At 46.4% G+C, this 24,584-nt stretch overlaps 1 protein-coding gene across 1 annotated transcript; it reads left to right on the top strand.

Moving 5' to 3' along the window:
- Positions 1-2,592: 2,592 nt before the first annotated feature.
- m1ap (meiosis 1 associated protein) lies at positions 2,593-24,222 on the top strand. Its single transcript, XM_040182766.2, has 11 exons — positions 2,593-2,856; positions 2,960-3,157; positions 4,957-5,128; positions 16,797-16,952; positions 17,038-17,191; positions 18,826-18,967; positions 19,076-19,139; positions 19,239-19,381; positions 19,851-19,966; positions 20,070-20,151; positions 21,296-24,222. Exons 1-11 carry the CDS (start codon positions 2,593-2,595, stop codon positions 21,536-21,538), a joined length of 1,734 nt encoding a protein of 577 aa, XP_040038700.2. The 3' UTR covers positions 21,539-24,222.
- The last annotated feature ends 362 nt before the right edge of the window (positions 24,223-24,584 follow it).

Here is a 24,584-nt window from a genome sequence, read left to right as displayed (position 1 = left end):
CCCACATTCATTTTTTTTCTCAATTCATTTAAAAATGATGAATACAGAAAATTAACACATGGAAGGACATGATGCAAAAGTATTGAAACACATATCTAAAAGTTTTTTTCTATTCCTAGTGAAGAAAAGCAGTAGGATAATTGAAAGTGTTTTTCTCTCTGCAGAAACCCCATTTTGTCATGAATTTATTCTTTAGTATATATTACTGGATTATGACATCTGTCCAAATGGCAGTTAGTCCATAAAATTATATTACAAAAGTGAAACATGTTTCACTTTTGTAATATAATTTTATAATATAATGTCAATGCACCACACACCTGTTTTTAATAAGTTAGCGTAAAAAGTTTCACAGCGTTTTTAAAATCGTATTTTATAGGTGTGATTCATCTTATTAATTGAAGATCTTTGGCTGTAAACCAAACATTCTGGTGGAAACTGCTCGAGACGTATTTACTATTTTAAGCTTTAAGCTAAGTTAGCTTACTTTTAGCGCTGCTAGCTAGACAACTCTTCAACCAGCAGTTCGGGATTGCTGGTTCCATCTCGTGACTTCTTTCCAGAACATTTCATACCCGCCGCTCTGATAAAAACTACTCCAGCAGAAGCCACCCGAGGAGAAAACACAAAAGCTAGCCAAGGTATCGTTCAAGGTTAGCTAACGCTGATGTTAGCTAATGCTAGATTCAGCTACCCGTCGATCTGAATCAACGTAAATGAATTGAATCCGACTGGATGTCCGGATTATTTAGCTCTCCACAACTACGGAGTCATAAAATGCGTCATAACCTCGTTAATGTGTTGCTGCCCTGCTTGTTTTCAGCCACACTGTCGTTACGCTTGGTAAATTATACGGGATCATTTTGATGCAAATACATTTGGCCAGGATGCCTCATCTCACACACACACACACACACAGACAAATCCTCACTGAAATGTAAATTAGTGCTGAGCAGTACAGGGATGTATGTGTGATAAGTGATGATAAAAGTTCAGATGAAGCAGCAACCCAGTACAGGTGCGGCAAACAGAAGCTCCGTCACTTATTGGACCGAACCTGGTCGGTCGGCTTCTCCTTAGAGAGGTCAAGAAGCTGATGGCTGATCTAAAGGTGTGAGGGTGAAGGATGTGTGATCCGAGGGCAGAACTCGGCTTAGAGGAGCAGAAGTGAGTCGAGGAAAGATGAGACAGCCAGAAGATCAAATAACACACACACAGACATACACGTCCACACAGCGTGGCCTTTATGACCGGTGATACAGTCCGTCTCCGGGGCCTTCGGGGCCGGATTCAAGGGCCAGAGTGATGAAGAGCGCTCAGGGCTCTGCTTTTTGATCGGAAAGGATTGGTTCTGTCAATGGTTATCTTTGCTTTGATAGGAGCAGCCGGAGCCTTCGGGCGGTGCCCCGCTGCCCCATGGGACACGTTATCTAAAGTTTAAACCTGGCGTGGTGCCGTTGGTGTCTTCTTTCTTTAGACACGGTGACAGAATGATCAAATGAAGTGAGACGGGCAAGTGATTTTTTCTATATAAGTTTGTATCAGTTATAGTCACTGCACCTTGGTTGAAATGACTCAAAGGCCACTGTGCGTTCTCGCCCACTGAGGTGTGGGAATGAAATGACTAATTGTAGTGATGTGTATCGGGGTAGGGGGTTATTGATGCTGCTAAATGAGGGGTTTTCCTGCAGCAATGATGATGATGATGATGCATGATAGCGGGCACAGGAAGAGATTCACAGACAGACCATAATGGCAAGGCTTTGGATGGCGTGATGGAGTCATCAGGGATTTTCCCTGCTGCGTCTCACTGGACGTGTCCTCTGATGCATGGCAGGCTTTTGTCTTTTAACAGCCACACAGACGAGCCACTTTCATCTGATGATACTTAGGAATCTGATATTATACATTAGCTTTAGGATTTATCAAAGACATGTCAATGGAATTGAGATTGTTTTTTAGTGCTCTGAATACATTCTATCAATTTTGTGCTTTTTTCTGCTGTCGTAATGACACATTTTCCCCAGGATTCATTAGAAGTGGATCATCATCACCACAGTGTCAGACCCATCACACTTAATCATCCAGCTGAGGTCTCTCCAGGAAGCATGACGTAAACATGTCGTCGGCTCTTCTTACGCCTCATGGCATCGTTCCACGGCAACATTTTGGCCTATAATTATCTGCTGCCTTTCAGTCCTTATTATATAAAACCCTCTTTAGTGATCACGTTTTTCACGGGAAAAAAAACCTTTGAGTTATGTGAAAAAAGAACCATTGATAACCTAGATACATACACAATTGTCCACGTGCATCATGGCCTATTTATTCCTGTTCTGTTCTGTGGTGCTCACTGCTCAAGATAATAACTAAAGGCTTCTGGGCTTTAATAATGTGTCAATGTTATATGTAATTTCGATAATGACTGAAAAACTGGGTTTGTTTTCAGGGTTTAGATATTTGAGCATGTATATGATTAAATGCTGGATTTTTACTCGGTGTCAATTCCAGCCCGAACTGTAAACGGCGACCTTAAATGTAGAATATATCATCGTTATTTATTTACAGTATTTTGCATTTTGTTGCTTTTAGATGACTATGGACAACAGAAAGAGGCCAGCGGGCTCCTCAAACTCTGGGAGCTTGGTGTACTGGTCCTCCTCGTTTCCGCGGCAACCGGCCAGGGTCCTGATAGTGGAGGCGCTGCCGCCCCGGTGGTCAGAGACCCGTCCTGCGCTCTGTGACGCTCTGGATAACTTTGTGTCCCTGGCCTGTAGCCTGGATGGACCCTGCAGGATACCGCTGCTCAGCCTGTACGCCATCAGCAGGCAGCAGGAGTGTCTGCTGCCATTTGCGGTGAGACGGATGAAGACTGAAGAAGACCTCGAGCCATCCTCCCTCCGTTGCTTTCTGTCGCCCCGTTTGACCCCTGCGCGTCGCCCCTTCTCTCCTCCTTCAGCAGGTCCGTGGTAACCTGGCCAGGCTGCGCTCCTGCGTCGAGGAGCTGAGGACTCTCCCGAGTGAAGGTTGTGTCAAAGGAGCGGCCAGAGGAGGCGAGCTGCTGCGCCAGGCGGTGCTGGACAGTCTGCAGCAGTTTAATCAGTTCATCAGACACGCCGGCTCCGGCAGCCGAGCCGGCAGCAATATCTCTGTGGAGGTCAGCATATTTTTTTATTCATGAACACAGGAATGACAAAGTCGTCATCTTGGTTTAATAAGTGGGTTGACGAAGCTGAGCTACGTTTACTTTAAGTTACTGTTGGAACTTGTGTCCATTAAATATTTGTTGTTTTCCATCGGTTCAGATCCATTACGTAGAAGCGCGTCTCTGCTGCAGACCAGCTCAGAGTGAATAAACCGCTTTTAATATTCAGTGTGCTTCATGCTAATGTAGAGGAAAAGGCTCCACTCATATCTGTTAAAGGAGGTCTCTCTCGGTCCAACTCAGTGTAATTAGCACCTACAAAAGCATATTGAATTCCATTCCTTTTTTCCAAACATTTTTAGAAGCTTGACAAAATTCTCTGTTGGCAGTGCACTTATATCAGGCGGCCCACGGAAAAACAGCTCAAGTACATTTCTAATGCAGAAAGTGGGCTCCACTAGTCTACCTAGTTGTGTTCAGTGGTTTCCAGAGCCACCCGCTCCGGCTCAGCTGTCCCATCTGAGGAGCATTTAAATCACAAATCCACTTCTGTGCAGTATGTGACAATCTATTTTCTTCTGTCCTGTGTAGTTTGTTTCCACTCTGCTCGTACTTCACGTTATCATGAATGGAATTTGCGACATCGAAAAAGGTCAGCGCTGTCGCTTGGATGCTGCCCGTTTGCTGGGATCTATTCCTGGGTATTTTATGTAACTCAAAGCCAGCCTTTTGGCTCGTGTTCCGTACGAGGATCCAAGCTCCGAATAGGCACAAATACAGCATGTAAGAGCAAATGAGTTTAAAAGGGATATGGCTATTAGCTGACATTATGGAAAGCATTTTGTTCGTTCAATCCGAACGTTGGACACACGCCGAACCAACTGAACAATCTATCGCTCTTGTTAAATCTGAAAAGCACGTCCTCTGGACACGAGGCCGCAGGCTTGTAGACGAGGATTTCTCAAATCCAAACGGCTTTATTAGGGCGCTCTGGACAGACGATTACAATAAGACCCACTGTCTCTGACAGCAGCAGATACGAATAGCACCATTAGGGGACAGAGAGACACTAAGCAGAGACTCGGCCATCCATTTGTGTTGCTGATCCACTTATACAATGCATGTTTTCATTCATACATACGTCTCTAGCACTCATGTGTGTGTGTGTGTCTTCAGCAGCAGAGTCTAAAGCAGGAAGCAGAGCCCGTCTCCGTTGCATTATAATCATCATTCACTGCCGCTGTTAATGTGATTCAGTAGGACGCTCCCCATTAAACATTAGTTTATCTGTCCCATTAGGTATGTAATAATAATCGTTTAGTCTCTTTCCAACATCAGACGCAGTGAGGACTTATTTGACAATGATGCCTTTTGCAAAAATTCACTGCGGAAATCTTCATTATCAAATAAAACATTGGATAAGCAAAACCCATTATACAGAGAGTTCATTCATGACGCTGTGGCGTGTGAGATAACGAGGGCCCGCTTACAGGAAACACAAAGGTTAAAGCTGTACTTTAGAGATGCGTCACTGTAACGTGTGGTCTGCCTCCCTTGGGTTACGGGGGGGAGTTTGCGTTACTGGGACTAGAGCAGCGGTTCTGACATGACGTGTTTAATTTAGTCATCTCAGTCCCATCCTAATGAAACATCTTTTATGTAGAGCATTAGTAAAAAAAATGGCTGCCTTGGTTTTGGGTTTGCTTGTTCGCCCAACCGCGTATGAAGAAGTACCGAGATACGTCCCGAGTAAATGTACCATTTGTGTTTCGGGTTGTTACTGTTGAGCCTGAGGCCTGCTGTATCCACAGGTCACCGTGGTGACCAGCCAGCCAGGACGGAGTGTGGTTCGCCGGCTGGAGGCGGGGCTCAAGGACGCCGACCTGACGTCACTGAGGCGGCTGCTGGTGGTGCAGATCTGCAACGCGGCCGACTGGGGCCGAGACGACCAGCCGCCCGGGGCTCCGCCCGGCGAGATCGAGGGTAGCTACACAGAGCGGGTCGCACGCCACCCAAGGTGGGGGGGGGGCGGGGGGTCTGCTTTCGCTTTCCTTCACTTCCCCTCACTCTCCAAATCCCCCCACCCACCTCCCTCAGACACATGATATGTGATGCTCAGTAATGACACGGGGGCTCAAGTGGTGCGGTCTCAGGCCTGGATGGAAATGAGGGAAACACACAGGGAGGAAGAAGGAAAGACAAAAGGAGAGCGAGTGCACTTGAGGAGGGGCGCGGTGAACGTGGCGAGTGGAGCCTTTCTTGTGAAAGTATTCATGCGGCATCTGAAATATTCATTCCGCGGTGATAAACTGTTACTTTCAGTGGGGAGGAAGGCCGCCAAAGGGACTGCGAGCGCGTATTTTTCGAAGCGGGAGACGTGGTGCTAATGATGCTGTGATGTTTTTTACTCACCTGACACAGTTATGGCAGTTATGCAACGTTTGTTCTCATTAGCTCGTCTTTTCCACATCCAAACCCACAGGGAAAAGTTTGGGGTTTACGTGTCCCAGTTGTTGTCCCCAGAGAAGCAGCTGCTGCTCCCCTTAATAAGTCTTGTTTATTATTGTCACGCAAACTAAATGGATGCACAAGGGTGTGCAGGGCAGTTTTTGGTGTTAAATGCAGAATATATCTCATTTTTCTTTCCTTATTCATACAGAGGAAAATACATTTTGCTTAACTGCTCTCGGGGTCTCGTACGGTCTGAAGTATTTAGAATAAAATCACAAGGTAGCAGCTCCTCTATGAATCCCTTTGCATTTATTATATTCATCAATCCATACTAGTGATGCTTAGTCCGGTCCCTCCCCAGTGTACTTAATAATAAAAAACAATAGAAATGTGAAGAGAGAGAGCGTTCTGGATGATGCTCGTAGGAAACGGGGTCATCGGCGCTTCGTTGACCTCAGAGGTCATCCGGCTGGAAACCGTAGAGGGCTGAGACCCAAGAAAATAAGTTGAGCCATCTAGCCTGTGTGAATTCTGCTCGCCAATTGAGTTTAAAAGTGTTTCGGGCGCCGCTAGATGACGCCCTGGTGACACAGGACGTTTTCTGTGACAGAGAGTAGTTCAGATACCTGCAGCTTGGGTGTAACCCTCAACGGTAGATGTGGAGCCACTCAGATGGGACGGTTTTCCATTTCTTTCATTTATTGTGGTGGAACTGCACAAATTGTGCAGTTTATTCTCTCGGTTTGTGAAGCGCTTTCAATTTTCAGCCTCAAAAAGAGATGTGTGACTACTATGGCTCACGTCAAATCAAATGCAAAAGCGTACGAAGCGGTGCTTTTTCTAGAAACACTGTGGAACGTGGGGCGCGTTGCGGAATCTTAATAGTCTCCGTGTGTGTCGGATGCTGGGAGGGAATGCTCTGTGAGAGAGAGCAAATACGTCTCACTTAACACCACACTATTTACTTTAGCTTTGAACGTGTGTGTGTGTGTGTGTGTGTGTGTGTGTGTGTGTGTGTGTGTGTGTGTGTGTCTTTCAGTCCGTGGAGTGCAGTATATCTGAGGAAGTGGGTGGAACAACTATTTTTCATTTAGTACCAATGGGGCTCCAACCATAAGAAAAGTTATGCGAATGTCACACTTTTAAAAAGGGGGACATCTGTTGTGCTCAGACCTTGTTTGTGTGCGTGTGTTTGTTTGTGTGTGTGTGTGTGTGTGTGTGTGTGTGTGTGTGTGTGTGTGTGTGTGTGTGTGTTTATGCTGCTGCGCGCCTGTAGCATGCTGTTGGTGATGGTTAAGGTGAAGGGCAAGAACAGTCTTTGTGTCAATGACCTTACACACACACACGTCTGTACTCTCTTAATTTGTGTGTGTGTGTGTGTGTGTGTGTGTGTGTGTGTGTGTGTGTGTGTGTGTGTGTGTGTGTGTGTGTGTGTGTGTGTGTGAGTGAGACTGAGAGGGCCAACGCCTTGAGAAGCATCCTGTTTTTCTTGAAACCCGTAAGTGTCCCTGACTCCCCGAACTGTTCTGCAATCGGAGGCCGAGCACCAAGGGTGGGGGCGGCGGTCTTGGACGGGGTAGATTGGGGCTCCTGTGGTTTGGCTCTTACTCCTCACAGTGGAGCAGCGGAATTTTTGACGAGACAAAACACAAGGTCTATAAATGCTAGCGTTTGGGGGTGGGGTCCGGACACAGCAGTACAAGTTTGTGTCATTTTCTGAAACATCCCTCGAGACATCGCTCCCCATTTGGCGTCACACGAGTGCGCCGAGCACGCAAACACACCACGCAAAGCGTATATTTACTGCCAAGACCGAATCATGACTTCTAAAAGGAAACACATGTTTTGGGAATTATTTTTGATACAATATTCATATGAGAGATTTTTTAAATAGGCAACAAGTCTCAGAGTTGTCATGTCTTTTAATAATAAAATTAAAAAAACGTTCCCCTTTAAGCTCAAGTCGACATCATACAAAGTTTACAGTTTTCTGTATCAACCTGGACTTTCACAGGGGCGCAATTGCTTTCAATTAGAGTACAGACTGAAGAAGTTGCTTCTAGACAGCTTGGTCAAAGTGCATTGAGCCGATCATTATATTTTTTAGTTTAAGTTAAAGGAAATACGAAGGTTGAACGCAGGACCTCAGACGTGCACAGCATGCGCTCTACAACCGACCTCCATTCCCCGTGAAAAATGTCCTTTAAAGGTATTCAGAATATTTTGTTTTTCTTCTATGCAATATTAAGTATAACACCTGTCAGCCATGTTTAACATAAGGAAGGAAGGAAGGAAGGTGGAAGGGATCTAGTTAACTAAAAAAGAAAGTGCCATTGCCAGAAAAAACCTGTTTGAAGGTGAAAAAAGCTGAACAGACAAAGTATAGGCAGCAGCCAGTGAGCAAACTAAATACAGTGAAAAGCAGCTGTAGTGTCCACATAGCTGTTACATTTGGGATTTATTTATTTATTTCCCCCGTCAGTCAAACTTTGTCTGAAGACAGTCGAGAGGTGGAAAACATCTCCAATACGAAGAAAATGCACTACTAGACTATATATATATATATATATATATGTGCTGCTGTTACACATTCCTTTCCTTTATGACCGGGGTCTTCAACGTTTTTCAGGCCAAGGACCCCCAAACTGATGGCGAGATGGAGCAGGGACCCCCTATTCTACGGAGTTTGGTCCGCCATCTTTTATTTTTGAGCTTCGCACTCTTTAGACGTGAGCATGAACACAATCTGAGGCGCTGTGAGTGAACCGGTGTCCAGCTTGAGAGAACTTCTCCTGTGGGACGCTGAATGTGTGCGTTGCGGACTGAAAGATAACGTCTTCTCCATCCATTTATCCGTTCGCTACAATATGAGGGATTCATGTGAATGTGTATTTAAAGACAATAACTACAATTCTGATTTTGAAGACATTGAAATTTGTGGGGGGAAAATTGGTTGAAAAAAAAATGTTTTTGCGACTCCCCCTGCAGTACCTCCGCGGACCCCCTGTTGAAGACCTCTGCTTTAAGACATTCTCATATGGTCACACAATACTGTCTCTACAGTATGTCAGAGCTGCACAGAGTCAGCGGTGCTCTGAATGAATGCAGCCTTGTTGAGGACGGAGTCTATTAATGGTGTCAGTAAAAAATCAGTAAAAGTCTACGAATGGCGGTTCCACCCCGACACCGCAAACAGAGAGCACCAGCAGACAGACAGACCCCCCCCCCAACCCCTCCAATCCCCCCCAAAGTTATAAACTTAAGGGAACCCCTATCACATCAAAGTTAATACTTTGCCGCATGAAACTGCGATTGCGAGGCAGTGTGTTTACTGTTATTCAAATATGTACATAAATAAGCGTGCAGGTCTATTTGTGCGATTGGAGCCCTTTGTCTCTCTCCTTATAGTGATGTGCGGCATTATGAAAATCCATGTGACTCATGCTTCCAAAAACTCCCCGTAAATCCCTTTCAGCCAAAATCGGCATCCTCGTCATCACATTTTGACAAATATTCATGCAAACGGTTTAAGTCTTTTTCACACTTCTCTGTTTCGTCAAAGCTTTTATTGCGTTCAAATAGCTATTCGGAAAACGCTTCCCAAATTGGCAATAGTCCACGTCTGTTTAATCCCCAACATCCGTGTTTGGAGTGACAGCCTTTATTCCATTCAAAACACTTGAGCTATTTTTCTTTCTCATTTGTATCGCCTGTGGAGGATCCGTCCCCGTCCGTCCTCCCGTCTGTCTCACATCAATAAACCTCCTTTATTGCTCCTCTGCTTTAGCTCTGAGCTTTGAGGTAAACACTATTTTCTCCTCCAGGAGGTTCAGAGCGCCGCTACAATCCAAGTGGGAATGTGCGGACACCAATAACATGCAAATACTGAACCACACACCCATATATTATTGTTCACATATTATTATTTTCCTCGGCCAATAAATGAAACATTTGTCTTTTAAAAACACTGGTAAAGAAAACAAGGCACTAATCTCGTCTTTTTGGAGTTAAAGTCAAAAGCAGTTTAAAGCAGACTGGTGTCTTGGATGAATAGCTCTTCCTAAACTGACGCCCCATCACTGATTCCCGGACGGGTCTCTCAATAGAAAAGGATTATAGGCCCATTATATCTCCTCTAATCCTCTGCCTCTCTCGTCCCAAACGGCCCACCGCATCCACATCTGTCCGTTCCTTTGCCGTGTGCCCGTCCAGTTTGTGCTGACAGCGATAAGGACCTTTCACAAGGGACGGACGGCGGCGGTGGTCAAAAGAACAGAGCGAGTGTGCGTCAGAGAGAGAGAGAGAGAGGACGCGTGCTCCTGTAATTGGGCGTGCATGTGTTTGTTTTACCTCTCGTGTCCTCTCTCTGTGCGCTTTAGTACAAATGAGCGAGTGGCTTCTGAGCGTCCCTCTTTGCCCCCTCTCCCTCACTCTGGTGGGTGGGTGGTTGGGGGGGTTTCTTTGAACCCTTCTGCGCTTCACAGGATCTGTCTTGCTCCATCGAAGCGTAACAGAGAGACGACTGGCCTTTTTTTTTTTTTACTTCTCTCTCCAGCTCCTTTTTTCCTCTTTTCCTACGTGTCTTTTTGGGAGCAGTTCTCGGCCTACATTTTGTGTCCGACTCCCTCTCCTCCCGCGCGCCCAGCAGATTTTTCTGTGAAGTATCCCATTTCCTGTCTGCTTTTATTGCTTTTGCTCGTTGTATCTCTGGTATTGCCACAGATATATGACGTATTGGTGTTACTCCTCTACCTACACCACTTTGCTTTTTTTATAAATGGACCTACATTATGACTAAACCCCACTGAATGAAACGCTTCCTCCGTACCACTCCGCAACTGTGACAGTAGTGTTTAAAACTGTGACACATTCGCTTTATGCATGAAATAGAAGTATGTTGGGGATCAGCGTCTTAATGTGACAGCTGTAAGAAAACAATACACAGAGGGGAGCCGGCTTGTGGCTCTATCGCATCCCCACTTCAACATATTGCCACAGTCGGGGGTGTTCTGCGTTTGTGTAATCATGTTAACTGTTCCCACTGCCTGCCTGCAGCGCTGTTCCTTTTTCTTTTTTATCTTCGGTCGCTGCCCCCGCCAAGACGCAATGCTCCCTTTGTCTGGGAGCGCTCGCCTTCTCCTCATTTGCCTCCTGCGGAACACCTAAGCCATTTCCACACCCCACACAGTCGCACTTAGATCAGGATACACGCCGCCGGTCCTTTTTGAGTCACCAGAATGATGACTCTGTTTTATTTGGGGGGGGGATTATAATCCAGCGGCCCGGGAGCCAAGAATGGGTTGGACAAGTCTTCCTGCTGGGGGCTCACAGCGAGCCTCGTTTCAGGTATTACATCACAGCGGTGATGGGAAACTTCGGCGGCCTCAAGAGGAAACTTTTCAGCTCAGTTTTCCCTTTGTTGCTCCACAGGTCTTGGGCGACCTGTGGAGCAACAAAACTGGAGCTTTTTCAAAGATGCTCTTGGAGATGGTGACATAAGGACAGTGTCCCTGCAACCTGATCCCAAACGAGACCAAAGCCATCATCTAATCAGCCTTCAAAAAACAAGATTAATAGAGTCACAGTTGTGGGCTCAAAATAGTATTTTGCCTATCACATATCTACTTTGTGTCAGTCTGTCTGCCCGTATATTTGACTGAAAGATATGACCAAGGTTTCGCTCTATTTATCTGAGTGGCTTATTGTTGCTATTTTTCCACTGTGGACATTTTAATCCTGATCGGATTGTGTTGATACTACGCTGTCAGTGAAAATCTAAAGATTATAATTAGTTTAATTCGTCGGATGAATTCCTGCTTGAGTTTGTCACTCAGGACGTTTCCTTCGCAGGGACGCGATCACAACACATCTGCAGTCCCTCCACCACGGCGTCGCTCTCTCTCTCTCTCTCTCTCTCTCTCTCTCTCCCTCTCTTTGTTTTCCACCACAGTCAGCTAGTTCGGTTTGGGCGTGCGGTGGGTAGAAGTGCAGAGAGATGTTGCGAAAGGAAACCCCACCCACCCCAACCACAGCTACTGCTGCCCTACACCCAATTTCAGGATGGCAAAGTTTGTATTGTTCTCTCAGTGTTTTATCAATTTATTCATTGATGTGGATTCAATCAATTATGGCAGTGTCTTTCATCTTGCCACACACATACACGGTGCCAAGGTCAGGCTGTTCACACCTCTGTGCGGCAGGCGGTCGTACAGATGGAGACGGGCATCACTCTTCACACCAGGTTGGGGAACCTATTAGTCGCACGCTGAGGGACGGCTGCCTGCTCGGCGTCACGCACAATATTCTGCATGTCACTGCTGCGGAAATGTTTTCTGTCAATCCATCTTGATCATTTTTTTTTCATCGGTTCAACCATTTTCAGTCCAATTTGTCATAAAGGACACGAACATCTCATCGTTCATGACTCAAAAGTTGATATTGCCGGGCGGATGCGTTAGAGGGCGGGGCCTCTGAGCTCCTCCCGCGCGTGCAGTTTTCGCACACATTTCTCAGAGCTGCTTCCTTTTTCCACTCTCTCGCTCTTCCTGTCAGAGCAGCAGATGGTTGGCTGAAGAAAGAGCAACAGAGTGAGCGGAGGAAGGTCTCCTCACCCAGGGAGTGCTGTCACTCATCTCCAGTCTCTGTGACAACCGGCATCTCGTCCCGGCATTCCGTCCCTCCTCACCTGTCTCCACATTAACAAATAGAAGTCTGTTAAATAACGTAGGGGACGCCTTGGAAGAGATGATTTTAAACGCTCTTGAGAAGATTAATATCTTATATCAGATGTGTGTATAAAGTCTACTCTAATACTCTAAATACCACATGGATGAATAAATAATGGTCGAGCTAACACATATGAAAGCTATGTGATATGAATTACTGTAGTGATTGAGAGTCCAAACTTCTTCACATTTACCCTTTAAATAAGAGAGGAGGAAAGCGTTGAAAGCAACACAACATTTCAAATCCGTCAGTGCCAAATATTGCATTCATTCCCAAGTGCTGCACTGCTCCGCCTTACAGCTGGAACAGGACAAAGACCTGCTGACATCTGCATGCTAGCGCGCTCACGGAGACAATGCTCACATGCAGATGGACGTTGAGCAGGCACAGCGTTCCCAGAACGCCCACCTGCTGCGCAGAGTTTAGCGTTGTAACACTTGTTTATTAAATGGAAAAGAGGATGACGGTGCCAGAGAAACAGCTGCTACTATATTTCAGTAGGAGATCAATGAACCGAGCAATATTGCCGTTCACAGATTCCCTCGCTAGAAATGATATGACTCTTTGTGCTTTTACTCCACTGTCTTATCATCGGCAATTTCTGCTTCTTTCACATGAGATTACTTCATCGTTTGTGTCGTTAAGTCTGATTTGCCAAATAGATGTCATAATTTCCTCTGTAGTGAAAAACTCTCCTTTGTGAGTTTCTTAATTTCCCATCTCGTTTCCTCTTTTCCACCATTCTCTCCACCTTCTCTCGGAACACGGACGGTAAAAGGACGAACCTGTCCTCTCTCTTTGTCCCTGAGTAGACACCGATAGGGCGTGAGTCTCTCTCATCTGGGCCTCCAAACCTATTGAGGAAAACAAGGTCGTTTTTGAGAGGTTTGTTCATTTCTGTCCCCTCTCCAATCACTCCACCCAGCTGCGGTCTCCTCCATCCCCCTTTCATGTAGGTCTGCTCCGTCACCGTCCTCCTGGTCTTCTGGTCCTCCTGGTCCTCCTTGTCCTCTTGCTATTTCATCAGCTTTTTTTGATTCCTGGAAGGTGTCCTTTTTTTAAACTATGGTTCATGTTTCATTTGTCCAAACTGTGATTCAAAACTATACCACCGAAAATATGAGATATCTGTCAATCATGTTCCCTGGTTCCTCTCTCTCCCGGGCCTCCATGAATACTGTCTGCAGAGCTCCTCTCATCCTCTTGCTTTTTCGAGTGCTTCAAAGAAGTCGTCCAGGCTGCCATCCTCTCCCCTCCATCTCTCCTATTTCCCGATTCTGCTTGAAACCAGGCAGTTGATCTCCTGCCATCACTTCTCTTTCTCTGCCGATCGAGCTCCTCTGTGGCAGGATTCTATTTCTTTTTTACGTTAATATGGCTGCAACAGGTCCAGGTTTGCGCTAGCCTAATATCTTATTAGAAGCACAAATTAAAGGCAGGGATATTTAGGAACTTCCTTGATGTTCAATGACTGATCTTGTATCCAAATATGTATTAAATCTCTTTATTCAACATCAAAACACTAAACTGCAAAAGCCTTCACCATCAAAGTATGTCCCTCTTTTTACCTTCTCTCTCGTCGTCCGTTTCATGTGTCCATCTGCTGTAATCGTCCCCCACGACCCCATGACTTTATCAGAAGCGACTGCGAGGCAATTAGGTCACACAGCCGCTGGTGTGTTGAGTGTTTCCGACCAGATGATCGATGATCCTATTTGTCACAGCCTCAAAAAACATCAACGAGCTATTCATCATTACTGTGTGTGTGTGTGTGTGTGCGTGTGTGTGGCTCTGTTGGTGAATTGTGTATATGTCAAAGGGAAACTCCACAGACAGGACGCATCAGTTATAAAGTACTGCATTAAACTTCAAAGTATTTCTCCATTACTTTCTTGGACAATGTGATGGTTTGAAGCTCCCATGAAGATCCCCCATTAGACCTCGCACATCACGTCCATTATCTGCACCGGAGGAAGCCGATCCATATCTAAGTGGACCAGTGAAAACGGGGTCTGCCTCCTCTTACCGCATTAGCTCACTAGCATCCCTAATTTGCCCCAGACGGGCTAATGGTACGTTGTTGTTCACGAGGGCGATGCACTCTTTCCAATACACAGAGGTTAAAAGGAAGCGTTGCTGGGCGACGGGCCGGGGGGAGGCTGAGGGGGGTGAGCAGGAAACAGCACAAGGTTTAAGACACATGCAGGGCCGGAAACCAGTAGGGTAGATTTAGATTTAACAGCATTCAGAATGTAGAAATATTGTTACTGATCAAATATTTACAATATTAAACCGCAGGCGGTTTTCAAATTAAAAGTGGCAGCCTCACGCCGCTGCCAGTAGTGATAAAATAACCAATCGCTTCGCTGACAACCTAATCAATCATTCATTCAAGGACCCCAAAAAAAGGCTGTGGGAAAATGACAGCAAAGTCATTCAATGTTGTTCAAATCAAGCTGCTACGGTTTTATCTGAGCATGTGGGTGGAGGTGAGTCACAAATATGTTTGGCCTCCTCAAATTGTAGTCCACTTACAAGTACACAGCAAAAAATAACCGGGGGCTTTTTATTGTGAATTCAGAGGAAATGAAATGTGTTAAACGACGGTCTCACAGACACCAACTGTGAAATCTGTCTGATCAATGCGGACCAGGCAGGTAGCATCGAAGTGCATCGTTTAGAGGTGTCTTAACGTCCTATCACACCGGGGAGGGCGAGAGACGAGGCAGCGGGGGGGCTATTGTAAGGGACTACTGATAAACACGTAATTGTTTTTGTTTCGTTAATCATGCGCACCTAGTGTAATAACACGTAATGAACTCAGCTGAAAGTTCAATAACGGATGGGGGGGGGGGGGTGGAGGAGTCAACACATTCCTGTTGGAGTCAGATAAGCCTGTCGGGGGCACTCAGACGGCATCGCATCCCTTCATCACATCCCTCTCACCTGACCTGATCGTTGGCTAATGTGCTGCTCTGAGGAAGCAAGTATGACACACACACACACACACACACGCGCGCAGTTATTTATGTTGCCTTGAGACGCGCATATCTATTCTGTCTCACACAAACACACAGATACACACAACCCTGTCTAATTACAAGCATTTGCGGCGTTATTACTCCTGCCGTAGCCATCCATCTCCTCCTATCTCATCTTGTCCTTCCTCCTTCCTCCTCCTGCTCTTTCTCTTGTGTAATTTATACTTTCTTCCCCTTTTCTCTAAACCAACTCCCATGTGTCCTCCCCTCGAGTGTCCCTCCCCATTCCCCATACAGACGTTCTAACAGGGAATGGCCATTGATTGAACCCTCTCTCCTCCATCTCTGCATGCCGATTTCCTCAAAGACAAGAACACTGACTGTCTCTTAGCTTCCGTCCTTCTGGCCTCCTTTGATTAACCTCGTTATGTCTCTTAGCTCATGGCTTTTACTTCTACGTCTCTCTCCGTCTAACTGTCCTGGGTTCATGTGTATTGATCCGGTTCTTAGCCAGTCATCGCTCAGTGAGGCAGCAGCGCTGATGTGCAGGAGGACGCAGGTTTTAGGTTATTCAAGTTTCATAATCCACATCGGTGTGAGAGAGAGCTAAGTGGCATGTGTCACGATTGGAAGCAAAGTATCTTGACTTTACGCTGCCTTTCAGACAGCGGTGCCACAAGCGAATGTTACCCTCTTATCTTCTCCCTTCCGTCTCGCTTTTGCTCAGCGGGGGTCTGACTACAAACGTCCATCAGCAAACACAATTCTTTCCCCCTTAGAAGTACTTATTTTCGCTTCTGTAAACTTTGGCCCAGAACTGAAAATACCTTCCGTACTGTAGATGAAAGAGGCAAAGGCTTATTTGACTCCAGCCATTTAAAGTTTCTCATTTTCTTTTTTAAAGTTTAAATACGTAAATAGAGTCCCCTTCCGTCGGCCTCTCCTCCATCTGTATCCCCCCTCGCTCTCTGAGTGCCTCCCGATCCTCTCTTCTCCCTTTAGTCCCATTCCTTCTCTCCTGATGGGTCATTAACTATTCAACACCAGATAGAAGAAGGCCGCTCTGTAAGGGCTTGTGTCTAGTTTGCGATAATATATGGACATTGGGGGGGGTGACAACAGAGGGAGAGCAGGGGAGGAGGGTGCGCACTTTTTTTTTAATGGTAAGTGGAAGTCAGGACGAAGAGAGAGAAGTTGTGGGATGAAGCAAACTAAGATTAGCATTAGAGAAGAGAGATGGCGATTTACTTTGAAATCTTCAAAACAGAATTTAACCGGCTGTTTTATCTGCATCGTCAGTTTGCATCCCGAAGGCAGAATTCAATTTATTGGACATTGCCTCCGTCTAGTGGCCATACATGAAAACGGAGTGTATATTAGTTACTGCTATATGGGGGGAAATTAAAAATTAATTTAAAAAAATGCATTAAATCAGTTCGGTCAGCAGAGTTCACCTTCAACCCTCACGTAGGCCTCCGTTTGTCCGCCTTCAGACTCTCTGATGTTGGGAACGGAGGTGGACCTGCAGCAGGTGGAGAACAGCGTGTTTACCATGGAGATGGTCTTGAAGGCGTGGCTTCAAGAGCAGGGGGGGGACAGAGAGCACGTCCACCTCCTGCTGCCCGGCCCCCAAGACGACCCCGTTCCAGGTGCACCCGCCGCCACACAGACAGGCGCGGCAAAAGCTGGCGTCCCTGCATACTCACCGTGACATCTGTCTCCCCCCTGTGTAAGTGTGTGTGAAGTGTGACATGCAGGAGCGACTGATAAGCCCCGCCCTCATCCCCCTGAGCCCCAACCTGGGGGTGAACACCGAGAGCGTCCGGGACTTCCTGCCTCTTGAGAAAGGATCAGCCAATCAGGGCCAACAGAGACTGAAAGCAATCAAGTAAGATGGGGGGGTTAACCAGTTAGAGGGCATTTCCCTTAAAGAAGACGCTTTTGTGGAACCTTTGGCACATGTTTGAGCCCAACATGATTTCATCATGATCATTTGGCATAATCGTTGAGTAGTCATGCAGTTGTTTCTGAGACAAGATCAACATGTTTATTCAATGTTGCGATATGATGTCGACCTTCAACATTCGTCCAGTCACATACGTGCATCCCTGTCTCTTACGTTGTTGTAGTGAGGGAGAGATGAAGTGTGTGTGTGTGTGTGTGTGTGTGTGTGTGTGTGTGTGTGTGTGTGTGTGTGTGTGTGTGTGTGTGTGTGTGTGTGTGTGTGTGTGTGTGTGTGTGTGTGTGTGTGTGTGTGTGTGTGTGTGTGTGTACATGCTCCGTCAGCCCCGTGTGTGTCATGTCCAGTAAGACCCTGCCTGTCTATGAATGGCTCCATTCTGACAGCGCGGCCTCGTGGAATATTTCTGAGATGAAATTCTCCCATCACATCAGAGTCGGCTTTGTTCTGCTCCCATTCTGGAAAAAAAACTTCAAACCACTACAGCTGGGCCCAAAACTGTCTCCAATCCTAAAAGCATTTTTGTTAATTTGTCAGCGAGGAATGTTTCATACAGTCGACACTCATGGGACGTGTTCACTATTGTAAACAAGGGAAGGACAGGGCATATAAGCATACGGTACTATTATTTTTCATTATATTTCCTTACAAGCTTGCTACGATTGCAGCAGTTTTAAATGGCTCCGACTTTAGTTCATTTCAGTGACTATTTGGATTGTTATTTCCAGTTCCTTTTTTTTTAACAATCAACACATTATAACAATACATGCACACAAACGTCCGTGTGATTGCAACATGATGACAATACAAAACAGACTAGAACAAGATCCTCGCTAAGTAGCCCACCCAACCATTGGAGAAGAAAAGGGACCTCAATGAAACTTAGGCTGCAGCGATGACCACAAGCTCAAGTTTAGTCATCTCTTATGAAGAGATATTGATCATAATTTAACATATCTTACAAGTAGGCAGAAATGCATTAAGCCAGTATGGGAAAATCTAAAAGCTACGTAGCCAGTAGAACCAAGTGTATTGAGTCAAAATAAATTAGTTTATTTGTGTATGTGTTTTGCATACCGGTCGGCCCGAAGGTTATTGTGCCTTGTGTGTGTGTGTGTGTGTGTGTGTGTGTGTGTGTGTGTGTGTGTGTGTGTGTGTGTGTGTGTGTGTGTGTGTGTGTGTGTGTGTGTGTGTGTGTGCGCTTTACATAATGATGAGTCACAGCGGGATGTAAATGAAGCTGGAGGCAGGTCACTCTGCCAACAAATTCATCCTTGTCGGGGATGATGTCATCCTCTGTCTCTGCCCTCTTGATGGTTTGTTGCATGTTTAAAAACACAGTGTTCTGCTACAATAACTCATCCGGAAGTTTAGAGAAGACTGGCGACAATATGTGACACTTGCAGTGGACACACCCGATGAACCAGTCTACTAAGTGTGTTTTTGATGATGGGAAAAAGTTTCTGTGGAGAAAAGGTGTCTGTCCTTTATTTTCGAGCTGCATGCTGACCAAGGTCGTGTGTGTGTGCGTGTGTGTGTGTGTGTGTGTGTGTGTGTTTTAGGACTCTGCGAGCAGACGGAGTGTGTGAGAGCGTGTTGTACGGCCTGCCGCTGGTGCTCCGCCCCACCGCCTGCTGGCAGCTGGACTGGGATGAGATGGAAACAAACCACAACTTGTTCCACGCTCTCTGCCACACTCTCAGGGTCACATTCACTTACTTGACAATTCAGAGTGTATCAAGCAGGTTCTTCGTTACTGGGATTAATCATTACTCTAGTATTTGATGTTGCATTGGTTTCCTCCTCCTTCAGAGCCGGGACCTGTTCCTGTTGCTTCAGGTGGAACCTGCACAGAGATCTACAGCTGGAGGCCCAGGTCCATGTGTGTGTGTGTGTGTGTGTGTGAGATAGAGAGAGTAATGTGATTTATCAGTCCTCTTGAATGCACTAACATGCCCAGTGTGCCTGTGTACAGGTGTGTACTCCCACTACGTCCTGCAGCCATCCCCCTCCCTCTCCCTCCTTCTGAAGCCTGTGGCCTCCAGGGAGCTGCTGCTGCCCTGCTCTCTACCCGTCTCCACTCAGGAAGCTGCACCCGATGCCCTGCACGCCATACAGGTGGAGCGGGGATCCTTTGGGCATCACAAACAAAATACAACAGCCACGACTCGATAGCTCGAGCAGGTGGCGGGAGAGCCGCTGATCCTCCCTTGCGACCCCCAGCTGACGTGTGTTGAGCCGCTGCGCTGAGCCTTTTCCTTTGGCTCCACCTCCTGGTGCTTGTGATAACAAATCACAAAGGTTTTTTTCTTTGCTGATTCAATATTTGCTCTTTTGAGAGACATTTTGAGAAGTGATTTCAAGATCATTTGTGAATAATTTCAGAATCATATTGGACTTAGAATTACTCGTCCGGCTGTTGTTGTGTATCATGTACACAATGGACAGGATGCGTAGGCTTGTGCGCAGCTCCTTGTCATTTTGAGAGTTCAAGCAGAGTTCGAGAGCTGTATTTGCCCGTTGCTGAGGTGTAAACAGCGTGCACACATTGAAATGACCGTCTTCCGTCTGTTCTTCCCTCCGTCAGGGCTGTCTCACTCAGCTGGATGAGGAGTGTGTGTTCAACCCTCTCGCTCTGAGCAGCAACTTGTACCGGCACCTGAGGAGCAGAGGCCTGCTCTCACAGCCACGATACCCGTACAGGTCAGAGCGATAATGTGCCGCCCTGGTGCTGTTGGTACAACAGTGGAATGCTTTGCAATGTAGAGGTCCGTGCTGACGGGATGTCGATGATGGTTGATTCCAGGCTGCAGCCAGCGGGCGCCCGCAGAGACCAGCGTCCACCACTAGAGGGCCCTAAAACCACAGCCAGCAGGCCGCCGCGGCAGGTAGGCCCCTCGGCTTTATGGCAGTGTGAGGCTCCCGGTGCTGATCACAGAAAACGTGCCCGAGGATTGTGACCCTGAGTACTTCTGGAGAAAGAACCCCCCTTTTATCTTTTACTACATTGATGCTATCAATCCAGATGCACATACTGTACTGCTGTACAGTATACAGCAGGATACTAGTTTTTACCAAACGTTTCCAACCTATTACTCGGGTCCAGTTGTGAACAGTTGTGATTATTAATGGGACAGGAAAGAAATATCTATATTTTATCATCATCTTTTGGACTTCTCTCAGATCTTTCCCTTTTTGGGTAAAATATTGGATCATTTAAGCAGTTGAAACATAAAAGCCTGAGATGTTTAAACTTGGAAGTGTCTAACCAACATTTATATGAGAGGTCATAAGATGAAAACGTCAGGTTAATCTAAATTATTTTTTCTCTTAGGTGAAAATGTATTCCGAAACATAACCAGTGAGTAAAACTGTCTAATAAATAAATTGGTATAACACCTCATTTAGGATTGTAATGGCAGAGAGGATTCTGCAAGTAAAGTACCTTAATTATTAAGCACAGTATTGGATCGAATGCACATCGTTGTACTCCACTTGTACACCTCATGGCTATAATACAGGGAGAGATTAGATGATCCTTTCGGGTCAAACAACTACTGTGTGTCTTTGGCAGAAACAGATCATGTTGTGATTGTTTCTTTTGTTACATGTATCATAGTGACATTCGGATAAAAACATGCCAGTACTTGCTCATCTTCTAAAATGTTCTTAAAAAAAAAATACATAATGTATTTCAATTCCACCACCTCGGTGTCGATTTCTACACATTGCGTCTCACTTTGAAAGCTCCCGACATTAGAACTCTTCCTCATGCCGGTCACGCGAGGCCGACTGCGAGCAGCGTGTGCATCCGTTGGGCTGGTGACTCATCGGGGTGATAAGGCTGCTGACATGCAAATAGTTTGCCCCGGGCTGAACGCCCGCTGCTTTTGTCTCCCTGCAGTAGGACTTAAGTCGTTCCAGACTGTTTTGTACTTCCTGCCATTCCGTTCTCCTACTCCTGTCATTCTGCTTGTCTGTCTTATTAATCCAGAACTTGAACTATAACAGCTGTGTGTCGTCTCTACTCAGCCACAACACCACGGCCGCCAACTGGGAATGAACAGCAAGGCCAGGGCCACTGTGGCTCCGCTGCCCTCTTCATCCTCCTCCTCCTACTCCTCCATGGGACCTCCTCCTGCCAAGGCTCCTCGTCCGGCTCTGACGCTCCTCGGCAGCGGGGGCTGCGGCGGCAGTGGAAGCCGCCGGGCCCCGTCTCGACACGAGGAAGGCGATGATGATGATAATGATGACGACTCCATGGTAATGCAGTAAAAGAAACAAAGTGTTCTGAGAGAGCAGTTCGGTGACGGGGAGGTGACGGAGGGGGAGAGAAGAGGCGGTGTGCGGCGTCCCCAACGAGTCCTTTGACACACACTGAGATCCTGCAGCATCCTGATCTGACCAGTGAACCACAGTACATCTTAGTCAGCACACACACACACACACACACACACACATGGCTAATCGGGCCCTAGTGCAGTTATTGAGTTATTAGACGGCACATTAAACTTTGGAGACTTTGTAAGGGGGGGAAGGACACATTTATCTCCGTTCATTGTCACCACGCGGTGACGTTTTTCATATCTAATCTGAATTTCACAAACCTGTGTGTGTGTGTGTGTGTGTGTGTGTGTGTGTGTGTGTGTGTGTGTGTGTGTGTGTGTGAGAAGAACGTTCTGACTTGCTGCCACCCTTTAGAGTGCTGAAGCAGCAAAACTCCCACACACACACACACACAACGTGAGCTATGAAAAAGGCGGGAGAAAAAAAATCAAAAGAGGAATATCAGGCAAGGAAAGTCAAAAGAAACAATGACAAAAAATAAAAAAGGGTGGGTGATGATGGAGATCAGAGGGAGATTAAAGGAGTATTTTCTCCACGTCGCAGCACACCGACGACCCCACTGAAACGTGCAGAATTGTGGTTGACAATAGTAAAGTGGACATACTGCAGCCGTAGAAGACAAACACACACACACACACATGTGCACATTCCATTTCCGCTGTGCCCTTGAGCTGAACACAGCCTCACTGTTTCTAAGGAGACAGAGAATAAAGCAGCAGACAGAGGGGCCTCTCTGCTCCCCTACAGCCCCACAGCACGCTCTCTCGCCACGGGTAGAAAAGGCCGCGTGGATGGAAGGAGGACATATGGGGGGGGGGGGAATTGACAAAAAGAAACTGCAGCATGTTTGACAAAGTTCACACCCGACGGTGACAAAGACAGATTTCCGACACCGGTATCGCTCGGTCCATCGTCCCTGTTATGGATGTACTCCTCGTGGAGCGGCTTCTTTGGCTCACACGCGCTCACACGCAGGCCTAATTACCCCCCCCGTGGAACCTTCCGGCATCGAGGACTATCCGGTGGCAAATGGCTGCGTGGCGCGGTGATGTCACAGGACTTTCTCGTCCACAGCCACCCTTTTGTCCCCGATGAGGATTCCACCGGAACTTCCGAAGCCGCCCACTGACATCTTACCCACTTCTCCCTTCGTCGTCCGCCCCCTCGCAGTTTTCTTCTTTTTTTTTTTCGACCGTGGCGAGACGTTGAGCCGACGTGTGTGTGAATATTCATACGTTAGTTCAGACAACAGAAGCCTTTCTCTCTCTCACCAGAAAAGTAAAGGTCAAGAGGCAGAAGCCAGAGGTCGTCTTTGGCCACACTCCCCATCGTTAAATGTCACCGGACTGAGGAGGCGCAAGCAACTGTTCTCCAAAGTGTAAATGTGTTCAGAGAAGATCATTTCAGCGCCTCGCCAAGTTTTTGGCCCCAATTCGGCTGTTTATTTGCAGTTGAAGAAGGTTTCTTTGTTCCTTGTTGGCTTAGTGAACGCCACACAAACGCCCTTATCTCACATCTCCTGCCGTTGACTCACTTGTGTTCCTGTTTCGGCTTCAGAGTTGTTTCTGATGACTGATTTCAATCCACTTGACAAAGGAAATCAAATCAAATGTCACTTATGTTCGTCTGTAGGTGTCATTTCAACATCCTGTAGGTTCTTTATATTTAGAGATGCATTTGTTGAACTTCTCTCAGATGTGTATCGCAACACTGTGTAGGAGCTCTTTGTTAATAAACTGCAACTAAGTAACATTCAGGTGGGAGGATTACGTTTGTTCTCATCTCTCGCACCCTTTAACACCCCCTGGTCTGACAGCCGATTGACGAGATATGTATTGAAAGATCAGGCTCACCTTTGCAGATGCTGTGAAGGCACAAGGCATGACAATGCATTTTTTTTCTTTCTTTTTTTTATGCAGACCAAACCCATCAAGCTCAAACTTCTTCTTTCTTCAACCCTCAACTAGAGATGAGGCGACGTTAAGAAGCGGCACATATTCTATTTGTTAAGTCTCGCTAAATTGCCCTAATTGTTCAGGTGCTTTTGATGAGACGGTAACCATCTAACCACCTTTTACCACCCATTGCTCCACCCGCAGCCCACTGGCTCTATATAAAGCCTCCCCTGACTGCTTGTACCACAAGCATGTACATAAATATCACCACGCGTAGTCTCTTTTCGAAAGGGTGGCCCATTGTGTCCTCTGGCACGTTGCATACGTGGTGACTATATTGAGTTTACGGCAGTTTCTTTGGTTTCTGTTTACCCTCAAAACATTATATATACATTCGTGTTAATGCCATGACCAGCAGCTAGTGGTGTGCATTCAACAGGAAATACTTGCTGAGGTTTTGATACACAATGAGCGTAGCGAGGTGACCTTTCGCTGAGGCTTTTCTGTCCCGCTCATACTGATGTATCGCAGTCAGCATGGACTTTTTGCTGATAAGCCACGTGTAGTTTTGTGGATGCACTTCTCGGCTTCCTGTTTCTTGGAGTGAAATGCATTCGGTTCAGTTCACTTTTCGAAACATTATATTTGCATTATGTCTCAATGTACCATTAACTTCTAACCAAATAAAATAATCTCTGTCTCCCAAGCTGCAATAAACCGTCTCCTTTCTGTATTTGTCCTCAGTGGGCAACGGCACAGGACTCGAGACTCATACACAGGAGAACACAAGCAAAAGGCGAGTGAGAACAGAAAGAGGAAGTGCATCAGGGGAAGTGAAGAGGTTATGTCAGCGGGGGTTTGCAGGACTTGAACCCTAACCCTGCACAGTTTTGGGAAGCTGAGACCAATCGGATTTGCTGATTATCATGAGACCAAAGTCGTGAGCGTTATCACTGAGCCTCGTCAGGAAATGAAGCTCTGAACAAATATGGAAATTTCACTGCTCACAGCTAGAAATAAAAGCTGGTGGTCCGCAGAGTCCAGAGGAAACGGGACAGATTCAGGTCTGAAGGCACCGC

Source organism: Gasterosteus aculeatus, chromosome 7 (assembly GCF_964276395.1).
Source record: "Gasterosteus aculeatus chromosome 7, fGasAcu3.hap1.1, whole genome shotgun sequence".
NCBI classification, from domain to species: domain Eukaryota; kingdom Metazoa; phylum Chordata; class Actinopteri; order Perciformes; family Gasterosteidae; genus Gasterosteus; species Gasterosteus aculeatus.
This window is presented reverse-complemented; position numbering and strand designations above follow the sequence as displayed.